The sequence below is a fragment of the Mirounga angustirostris genome, unplaced genomic scaffold, assembly GCF_029215605.1.
Source record: "Mirounga angustirostris isolate CCGP_5_RB_7025 unplaced genomic scaffold, mMirAng1.0.hap1 SCAF_13, whole genome shotgun sequence".
Taxonomy (NCBI): Eukaryota; Metazoa; Chordata; class Mammalia; order Carnivora; family Phocidae; genus Mirounga; species Mirounga angustirostris.
The window spans coordinates 58,602,590-58,613,601 of NW_026991721.1; the positions used below are offsets into that span (position 1 = coordinate 58,602,590).

Sequence of the window (11,012 nt, forward strand, 5' to 3'; positions counted from 1 at the left end):
GGTGGGTCCCTGAGAAGAAACAAAAAAAGCTCTCTCTAGACCAAAACTGTTTAGTAGAAATATAATTTGAGCCATGTACGTGATTTTAAATTTTCTAGTAACCACATTAAAAAGAGTAAAAAGAAAAAAAGCTAAAAGTAATTTTAATACTACATTTTATTTAATCCACTGTCTCTTAAATATAGTCCATCTGTATCTTTGTCCACCTCTAGTTCTGTCATCTAGTTTCTTCTCTCTATTGTGAACATATTTTATATTATAGGAAAGAAGTTGGTCCTTCCATTTTGGATCCACCATTCATATTCTGTTCATTGATTCAACAAATAGGAATTAATGATACCTACATAAATGAGGAAGTTGACTTGGCATTAAAGACACAAACCTAATGGTCTTGTCACAAAAATAGGCTCTCTTGGGATGATACCATATTTACCTGAGTTGTAGTTCACACTATAATATTTTGTAGGGATAAGTCTATTATGCACCCCCACAGGACCAACACACTCAGAAAGCCCCAGAGAGGGGTGCCTGAAGTCTGTCCAGGTGCCTCCTAACCTCCTGGGACTGTTACATTGATAAACTTTATGGAATTTACAACTTTCTTCTTCAAGGAAGCATTGAATTTGGTGCTGAAGACAGCAGATGGAAACTTAGAAGTGATTTTTTTGAATTCCTAGCTTTTACCTAAAGACAATCATATCTATCTCACTAAAATGAAATGAGCTAGCAAGCCATGAAAGGACAGGGTGGACCAAATCTAATCACATGAGCCCTTAAAAGCAAAGATTTTTCACTAGTGGTGAAAAATTTCGACTAGTGGTGGAATGAGAACCTGAAATGATTCAATGTTTGAGAAAAATTTGACAGATAGTTACTAGTTTGAAGATGTAGGGGGCCACATGAGAAAGAATTCAGGCAGCTTCTAGGAGCAAAGAGAGGGTCCCAGCTGACAGCCTGCAAAAAAGTATGGACATCATTCTTGGTGCCATAAGGAAATATATTCTGCCAACAACATGAATTCATTTGGAAGTGGATTCTTCTCTAGAAATTTCATACAAGACCCCAGCCCAGCCATTGCTTTATGACAGCCTAAACAAAGAACCAATCAAGACTACCAGACTCTGACCTACAGAACCATGGTATTATAAACAAGTGTTGTGAGCAGCGCAGTTCACGGTCATTTATTACACAGAAATAGAAAATGGGTGCACTAGCATTGAATATTAAACTAATATTTGAAGAGTATATGCAAGTTACTTATTGTGTCAATTAGCCAATGTAAAAAAAAAAAAATTGCTACATGACAAAGCCTTGTGTGGCTTCAGTGGCTTACATTACACAATTACTTTTGCACTCACATACATGGTTCAGCTAATTCTGGTTGACCTTGGCTAGACTTGTCTGGTAATTTCTGCCTTTCTTGCATATGCACCTAGGATTCAGCTGGATGTCATCTCCATCCCGTCATTTTCCTATTCCCTCCTTCTTATGCCCATTACACTTTTATTGGGTTTAAATCTTATCCCTCACTTTGCCCTCTCCCTGTAGCTAAGTCCCATATGTCTCTTCCCCATCACCCATGTTCTAGTACAAACCTTAATGCAATATGTTTTATATTTTATTACCATTCTCTCAGACCTAAGTGCTTTAATTAATCCAATCCAATTAAAACATGGATGTATTTTCAATCCAATGCTAACATTGCTTTCCTTAATGACTGTTCTATGAATACATCAGTCTTCCTGGAAGCAAAGACAGATTTTGATATAGATTATCAGGTCCTTAATGAAATATCAATGGTCTTATTTTTAACATGGTGATACACTAACTCCCTGGTAAGCTGATAGTTAAGCTGATTTATGTATTGACATTGACTTCCAAATACTACTTACTGATACACTAATTGGCTAATGTGTAAGCTGACTGATCAAAGCACAGCCATTCGCCAAACAAATGTCCAGTTAAGAGTCACCAATAACTTACCAACACCCTGCCTATGTGGTCACCATCAAGCCCTCCAGACTCCAATTTTTTCTCAATGGTGGACATTCCTGGCCAGTCCTGACTGTATCTTACCCCCAGGGGAGCTCTTACACTGTGCTCATTCCCAAGCCTTAAAGGAACAACAATTCTTAAGGATAAGCATTGGAGTAAGAACACACACACACATAGTTTTGTCTTATAACTGAGAATTAGTCAAATTACTGAAGGCATAAAGCACAAAGAAGAGGAAAGAGAGGACAGAAAGGTAATATAGGGAGGTGTGAGCGAAAGGAAACTGAACATTGAGAATAGCACCAAGAGGAGGAAAAGATGTGATATTGAAACCTGTATGTGTCATGTGACCCTGCCCTGCACCTGTACTCCCAACACCAGTCTCTCTCCCTTTGCCTGTCTCTCCCAAAGAATAATCCTATTGTAGGAAAAATATTCTTGATAGCTCTGGGCTAATAAGAAAGTCTAGGTAGCAACCTGGATCTCTTGATTATTCATATATGCACCCATGATTTCAAGCAATAACAAAAGAAGACAAAACAAAAATGCACTGGGTGTCTCGAGGAGTCAATATTTCCTAGGGAGCTGAACTTTTTTGTTTTTAATTTTATTATGTTATGTTAATCACTATACATTACATCATTAGTTTTTGATGTAGTGTTCCATGATTCATTGTTTGTGTATAACACCCAGTGTTCCATTCAATACATGCCCTCTTTAATACCCATCACACGCTAACCCATCCCCCCAACCCCCTCCCCTCTAGAACCCTCGGTTTGTTTCTCAGAGTCCATAGTCTCTCGTGGTTCGTCTCCCCTCCGATTTCCCCCCTTCATTTTCCCCTTCCTATTATCTTCTTCTTTTTTTTAACATATAATGTATTATTTGTTTTGGAGGTACAAGTCTGTGATTCAACAGTCTTACACAATTCACAGTGGGAGCTGAACTTTTATGTGGCAATCTGTTACACTGGACACAGCCCCAACCCATGGATACACACAGATTTCCCCACTTCTGTATTCACCATCTTGCAATATCTGCATAAAGGAAAAGGAGTCCAAGAAGAGCAGTCGTCTTCAATTTCTTCTTTATTATCTCCATCCCATTCTCTCATGGTCACCAGAGCCTTACCTGGGGCACCAGGAATTAAGGGGAGAGATAATTGTGGTCTTGATATAGAATCTGATGCACATATTATCTTTGAAGACTGCTAATAGGATTAATTGGTGAAGTTATTTGTATAGAAAAATGCTTCCCCACGGTCCCTTTGGCTGCTGGATAATTAAGCTTCTGGGATATCTTCTCCTGGCCTCCTCTGGGGAAGGATGAGGGCCCCCAGAGCTGCGTCCTATAAATCCACATTGTCACTACAGACAGAAAGCAGAATTGTAGCTTCATCTAGCAGATGGAAATCATGCTGTCAAATTACCTTTGTCCTTTCTGATCCCCACCTGAACAGAGAAGATACCATCAAAATTGCATTTGACATTGCCATTCCTGAATCCGGGAGCAAGTAATCTCACTAAACTTAGATGAAGTTTAATAATTCTCTGACAATTACCTTCCTTTGGTTTCAGATGATATCACTTATTACACTGTTTCATACATGCATTCTTAAAGTGATATTATCTCACAAATGAGTCCAATTACTGATAAATTCTTTCAAACAGTAAGCTTTATATCTTCCTCTTAGTAAGTCTTATCCAGAGATCATAGTTTTTGTGTTTGGAACCATGTAAGTCAAGTAAAAAATCTTTTACTTTAAGTAATAATGAAGTGAAGTAGTGGACATGGAGAAGGTGTTCTTTCCATCCTTGACTTCCTCTGATAATTCATACTTTAGTAGAAAGGACTGTATTCACATTCTGACATGGATAAGGATCTGATGAACTCTCGTCTTAGCTTTGTTTTCTAAATTTGTCTTGGAGCCTAGCCCAATTGTGAGACTTTAAAATGAGGATGGGTGCAATGTGGTAAACCATGTAGGTCACATTTTGGTTTCTGACATTTCAGGTTCAGTTAAGTTCCTCCTGAACTCTCCTCTGCCCATAAGTCTGAAAGTCAGTAGGATTTGGGAAGTCATGATTAGGAGTCAGTCTCTGAGAATGAGTTGAGTCTGAATTTCCTTTCCCTGAAAACTCTGTATTAAATGCATACTTAAGGATGACTTGATTTGGGAAAGCCATATTTTGAACTGAAAATGAGGTAACGTAGGGAGCACCTGAGATAATCCACGTGATTTCAAGCTTTCCCTATGTTTCATCAGTGGGAAGATTTACCCTCTCATCCACAGAGCTCCCCATCCTTGTGTGTAACTCCATTCCAGGAAGCACCACTTTCTCTAGAACCGGTAGAAGGTCATTTGCTGCAAGATGCCTCAGTCAGGATAACTTTCCAGGTGAGACATAGGACAAGTCACTAGAGAATGGGAGCAGCTGTTAGCCCATATCAACCAACACTCCAAGCAGCCAAGTTTGGGGGCACTGGAAGGAGGTGAGCAGGACACCATTTCCTTAAGTGGCCATTAGGGTCTTGTCATGCATGTGTTTTCCAAACTTTATTCATTCCTTTCATATTTCCTGCAACACTGCCTGTGAAGTATAGGATTCACTGTAGCATAATATCTCAGATTTGGAAGAACCTCCCATCTCATGTAATGAAAACCTTTCTTTGATGTAGTGCTCCTGACAAGGATCATACAGTCAGGGCCTGTCTCCTTCTGGGTCGCAGAGCTCAAACTTCATGAGAATATGTGTTTTGAAGATATTCAGACGGCCTCATCAGTAACAATATCTTATCTTTTGAGTTAAAATATTTTCCTCTGGCCTTACCTACCATTCCCCAGCAATGGTTCAGAGCTTCAGTGTCACACAGTTTAAGTCCTATTTATACCCCATAGTATTTATAACATATATGAAGGTAATGTTCAGGCATTCTAAATACCTTCACTAAGGATTCAGAGGAGTCTTTTTCCTGGGAATTGTTTGCTATTTGTTAAGCAAGCCTGTGTTGATGTCAAAAGCCTTCTTTTTTATATGGAGTTCAATTCTATTATCTGTCCGTCTTCAGCATTCCACCCTAGTCCATGCAGATCCCATCTTTTAAATTTTTCCTCTGAAGGGTCCATCTCATCTTACTCATGTTTATGGTGCTTCTTTACCATCCCTACCACCTGTCAGCTTGGTGACAAGCAATAGAACTATAGAGGCATAAACTTCTAAATTTCCTATAAAAATAAATTTTGTCTATGAGCTTATTCATAACAATGATAATTTCTGCAGATTTAGGCTATAAAATAAAAAATTGACGGACATTCTTTAATTGGATGTAGAGACCCCTGGTCCTTTAAACATTTCTAATAGCTCTGAATATCTAATTTAATATAAAACCTAATAAGTATAAACTCATCTCCTTTCATTTACCTTATAAACATCTGCATCTCCTGAGAAAGAATCCAGCAATTATTTATTAATTAATGGAATGAATTCATCTGCCTCTCACTTGCCATTAGTTCATTTTATATTTGGAAGAGGAATAATCTGCTGACTTTTTAGATCAGGTTAGGGTTTTTCAATGTATCACTCTAATATTTCTGACTTTATTTCTGATGATTTATGAGACTGGATTTTGTCTTTCATCCAGAGGAATGCATGATTAGCCTTTCATTTTCTAACTCAAATTCAATATCCTTATGGTAGATTATTCTTTAAATTATAGCTAATATAAAATTCTTTGGAAGAGCAAGGATAATACCGGCAAAGGCTTTTTCCTAATATATGTTCTTATAAGCCTTAGACGTCCTGTAACTACATGCTGATTATTCATCTCAATAAGCACTAGTGAATTTTTTATTTATCATGAAGTTCTCCAATAGTAACTCCATACAAGTTCTTTTTTTTTTTTTTTTAAGTATTCAGTGATGATAAGCTAAATTTCAGATTTCACCAACCTGTCCTGATGGAGATTCATTTATGGGCTGGTGCATTGGTCCAACAGACCACTGTGAAGTCCACCTTGCTTATGAATACAAAACATATTTGCAGTGTTTCCTGGGATATATTGTTGCAAATAGGTTGCTTTTGGTACCCTGCATTTTACCACAGATAAACCTATGTGAGATCTACAGGAAACTAAATTTTGTGATGATAGTAACATACACCCAAGGAAATGATATGCTTATGTTGATTCATAAAACAGATTTTTAAGAAAAATAAATGTCTAGGTGGATAGCAGTCATTTGTAGTTCTTTTGTATAGATAGAGGTATTACTTTAATCTCTTCCCTGGTTCTCCCATTTTTGTTTCCCCCCATAGCCTCTTTTCGATGAATTTGTTTCTTCAGTTACTTGCAAATAAGAAATGAATTTCCTAAACAAGGGCAATTATTTCATTAATCATTGACCAAGTGGTCAAAGAAAGGGAAAGAAAGAAAAAAGAAAAAGAAAAAGAAAAAAAAAGAATATGATCAAATATGATCAGGCTGGTGAATAGATCAGTGCCACACACTAGATTTTGGGTGTATTTTGGTCTGTTAGAAGAAAGTGCCTCCCAAAATTTTAAAGAAAGAAAAACTCATATATGTACAAAAATAAGGGTAAATATGATAAAGGGATGGCATATGACTGTACATATGAAAATTATAAAAGATTTTTTAAAAGGAATTGATAAAATACAAAGTTGGTTGAAAAAAGAAAGAAGAGGATTAAAAAAAAAGGAGAGAATGTGATCATGCAGAAGACTAGAATAAAGCCATACACTAGAGATTTACAGTATATTTCATTCTGTTAGAAGAAACTGCATCCCAAAATTTTAAAGAGAGGACAACTTATATATATATATACACCAAAAATAAGGTTAACTAATATGAAGGGCTAGAATATGACTCTGAAAATGAAAAATAAAAAAGATTTTTTAAAAAAGGGATTGGTAAGGTTTGGTTGAAAAAGGTAAATGAAAAATTTTAAAAAAAGAAAATTTAAAAAATTAACTTTGAAAGACTAAAGAATCATGGGAAAAAAGCCATGAATTGGGGCGCTTGGGTGGCTCAGTCGTTAAGCGTCTGCCTTCGGCTCGGGTCATGATCCCAGGGTCCTGGGATCGAGCCCCGCATCGGGCTCCCTGCTCGGCGGGGAGCCTGCTTCTCCCTCTCCCACTCCACCTTCTTGTGCTTTCCTTCTCACTGTGTCTCTCTCTGTCAAATAAATAGATAGATAATCTTTAAAAAAAAAAAAAAGCCATGAATTCTGTGTGCTGTATTCCCTTAGCGCTGGAGTTCTGCTGTTCTCATTGATCGGTAAACTTGGTCTTGGCTGTCTGTTCTTGCTGATCTTCTGGGGGAGGGGCCTGTTGCAGTGGTTCTCAAATGTCTTTGCCCGAGGCGGACTTGCCCCGCCCTTGCCGGGGGCTGGGCTGTCATCTGCTCAGGCTTGCTCTGGAGAGCTCTTGTCCCCTGCAAGCTCTCCATACAGCTTTGGAGGATGGGAAAGAAAATGGCAGCCTCCTAATCTCCACCCCAGTGGAGCTGAGAACCTGAGGCCCCACTCATCAGTGAGCCATCTCCCCTGGTCTCCGGCCGCACTCCGTGCTCACCTGGCCTGTGACTGAGCGTTTCTATCTCTGGCACACGACCCCGTGTGGAGTCTCCAAGCCCAGCAGATTCCTGCAGTGTGCTCCCATGCTGCTCCTCCCGAGGGAGGAAGGGGAGTCTCCCCAGATCTGCTGCTTTTTGGGTCCCTGCTCGAAGAGCAGTGGCCTGACTGTGCTGTGGATCACGATTCATGGCAACCCCAGGCTGAGAGCCCACTCCTTGGCTCCATCTTTGCAGCTGGCTTCCCTGCTCCAATACCTGGGAGCTCTGCTGCACTCAGGCACCCCTGGTCTTTCTGAGACACCGAGGGTCCTGAGACCACAATGTCCCAGTGAGGGCTCTACCTCCGGCTTAGCCACTGGAGTGATGTCCCTCAGTGGAGCCAACTTCTAAAAGTTCTGATTTTGTGCTCCACCACTCTATCACTTGCCAGTAGTGGCTGACGAAGGCCCCCTCCCCCGTCACCTATCTTCCTGAAGATTGCCTCAGATTCACTTCTCTGCATGTCCTACCTTACAAAAAGTGGTCGCTTTTCTGTTCAGAGAGTTGCTGCTATTCTTTTCTTCAATCTCCTATTGAGTTCATAGGTGTTCAGAATGGTTTGATCACTATCTAGCTGAATTCCTGGGACCAGACAAAATTTAGGTCTCCTACTCCTCTGCCATCTTGCTCCTCCCCCCATAAGAGTCTTTTTACCCAGCAAAGGCAGAATATGATAAAGCCAGAAGCAGTGAAAAACATGTCTGACAGAGGATCTTACAGCTATAATCCGGGAAGCCATGAACTCATGTTAACTGATAGATAAAAATAGTATTGGCTAAATAGAATTAGTAGTTTAAAAATTTCATGAGTAAAATGAAAGCAAAAAGAAAAAGTTGATGTTCTAAACAAAAGATTCACAGCACCCATACTCTCAGTTTCCAAGGAGGAAAAAAACCACTTTATTAATATTATAAATATCTAATAGAAACAGAAAGAGGAAAAGGGAAATCTGAGCATAGATGAGGGCAATAGTAAGCAGTAAAGGAGAATAAGACAGTTACATCAGATGGGGTACTTACAGCATCCAACCTCATTAGCTGGGGAAGCCCCAGGGGTGGAGGCAGCCAGGCTGGAGTCCTGATAGAGAGGCCGGGTGGAACATCCTCCCCTCAGGTGAGACTTCCAACTGACCATCTCCATAAGGGCCATAATTATAGGGCAGAGTCTGAAGTTAAACATTTGTTTGCCTACGTGCAGTTTGGAGCAAACTGCATTTCTATGTTATCATGTCTTTATGTGTTCAAGGAGCCCAGGCCATGTGTGCTTGCCTTACCTTCCAGATTCCATTCTGGGAGGCCAGCCTAACCTGGGGCTGGAGAAGATATAAGGCAAGATTTACAGCTCTTGGTGTCCAGACCAGAAGGACCAATTATGACCTGGAAGCCAAATAATGTCAACTAACCAGGCTCCCAAGGTCACTTATGCAGCAAGAATCTCACAACATTTTTAGCCTGCCTGTGTACATGCAGGTTGGGGTGGTCTGTTTTGCAGGACAAACCTCCATCCATACAATACAGTTGAGAATTATAGCTTTGAGGAACTTGGTATACAAAAATCTCATGTAAATGGAGCAGTTACATAATGGGTAGATGGTTCAGCTTAGTTTAAATTACCAATTCAGGGGGGCATCTGGGTGGCTCAGTCATTAAGCATCTGCCTTCGGCTCAGGTCATGATCCCAGGGTTCTGAGATCAAGCCCCGCATCAGGCTCCCTGCTCTGTGGGAAGCCTGCTTCTCCCTCTCCCACTCCCCCTGCTTGTGTTCCCTCTCTCGCTGTATCTCTCTCTGTCAAATAAATAAATAAAATCTTTAAATAAATAAATAAATAAATAAATAAATAAATAAATAAATTACCAATTCAGGGAGCACAATAAATGTATTTAATGCCCATTCCTGTTTTATGATTCATACATGACTGGACACCCAAACCATAACTTTCCAAGTTCCCCAATTTTCTTTAAGGAATAGTACCCACAGTCCACTTCTCCACACTCTACTGCAATTGTCTATGACAAAAGAGGTGAAAAATGCCTCAGTGGGTCTGTTTTGTTTTAACACTGTAGATAATGGGGTTCATCACAGGAGGTGCTAGTAGATAAATACTGGCCAATATGACATGTACAATTGGAGGGGCATGCTTGGCAAAGTGGTGAGTCATGTACAATCCCACCATGGACACATAGAGGACCAAAACAGCCAGAATGTGGGATAGACAGTTATTGAGTGCCAGAGTCTTTCAACCCAGGAGCTGACTGTCAAGACACTTCTCAGGATGAGTGCTTAGGAAAACACAATGAGCAGGGGGTCCAATGTAATAATGACCAGAGCTAGAACAAATTCATACCAATTACTGACAGTGGTGTCAGCATACACCAGACGAATCATGTCTTGATGGAGGCAGTAGGAGTGGGAGAGATGGTGGGAGCCACAGAAGGGAAGCCTTTTTAGCAGGAACAATGGGGGAAGAACAGCCAGAACACAGCAGCAAATGATGGCTACCCCTATTCTGCTGATTACTTGGTTGGTGAGGATGGAGACATAATGGAGGGGGTGGCAGATGGCCACATAGTGATCAAAGGACATGGCCAACAACACAGAAGACTCCATAAAGGAGAATCCATGGAGGAAGAAGAACTGGGAAAAACAAGCCTCAAAGTTGATCTCTGAGGCACCAAACCAGAGGACCCCCATGACTGTAGGCAAAGTGGTTAGGGTAAGCCCCGGGTCTGTTAGAGCCAACATAGAGAGGAACAAGTACATGGGCTCATGTAGGGAGGGCTCTGTCCTGATGACAGCAAGAATGGTGATATTGTCCATGATGGAGACTGTGTAGAGACAACAGAAAGGGATGGAAATCCAGGTATGGAAAACCTCAAAGCCAAGGATGCCCATGAGGATGAATAAGAAGGGGACTTGAATGGAGTTAGTAACCAAAAACATGACTGGAGGAGGCAATCTCAAGACCAGAGTTCTTTGCCAAATCTGTGAAAAGTGGACAACATAAGGATTTGAGTAAATGTTCTATGACTACTTGAAGTCACTCTGATAGATCATTGAAGAAGACCCAGGGAAAGGGAGCTAGCTGAGAAATGAGTTTTAAAATGTTTTATCACTTTTGCTTGTTTTAGCTCCTAGCTTGTCATCTCTTGTCAACTGGTGAGTTGAGAGCATGAAGTTCTCATTAGTTTTAACCCAAAGTCTTCTTTATCTGTGTAGAAAGCAGTTATGCCTTTGCAGCAGGAAGGTGTAGGGGTACTTTATGGCTGTTGGAAAGAAGAGCTGTGGAGAAAAGATTACTGTAAGACATCATTGGATGCCATAAGGTTAGGAGAAAAAGACAAAGCTAAGACCAGTAAATGTACAAAGCAATTCCAATATGCCAATTGACT

The 11,012-nt window shown here is 40.3% G+C and overlaps 1 protein-coding gene across 1 annotated transcript; it reads right to left on the reverse strand.

Moving 5' to 3' along the window:
- Nucleotides 1-9,903: 9,903 nt before the first annotated feature.
- On the reverse strand, nt 9,904-10,563 carry LOC123856649 (olfactory receptor 51Q1-like). Its single transcript, XM_045892795.1, has one exon. The coding sequence runs from the start codon at nt 10,561-10,563 to the stop codon at nt 9,904-9,906; it is 660 nt and encodes a 219-aa protein (XP_045748751.1).
- Between the last annotated feature and the right edge of the window lie 449 nt (nt 10,564-11,012).

Coding starts and splice junctions, on each gene's coding strand:
- LOC123856649 (XM_045892795.1), bottom strand. CDS start 10,563: ATGTTTTTGGTTACTAACTCCATTCAAGTCCCCTTCTTATTCATCCTC.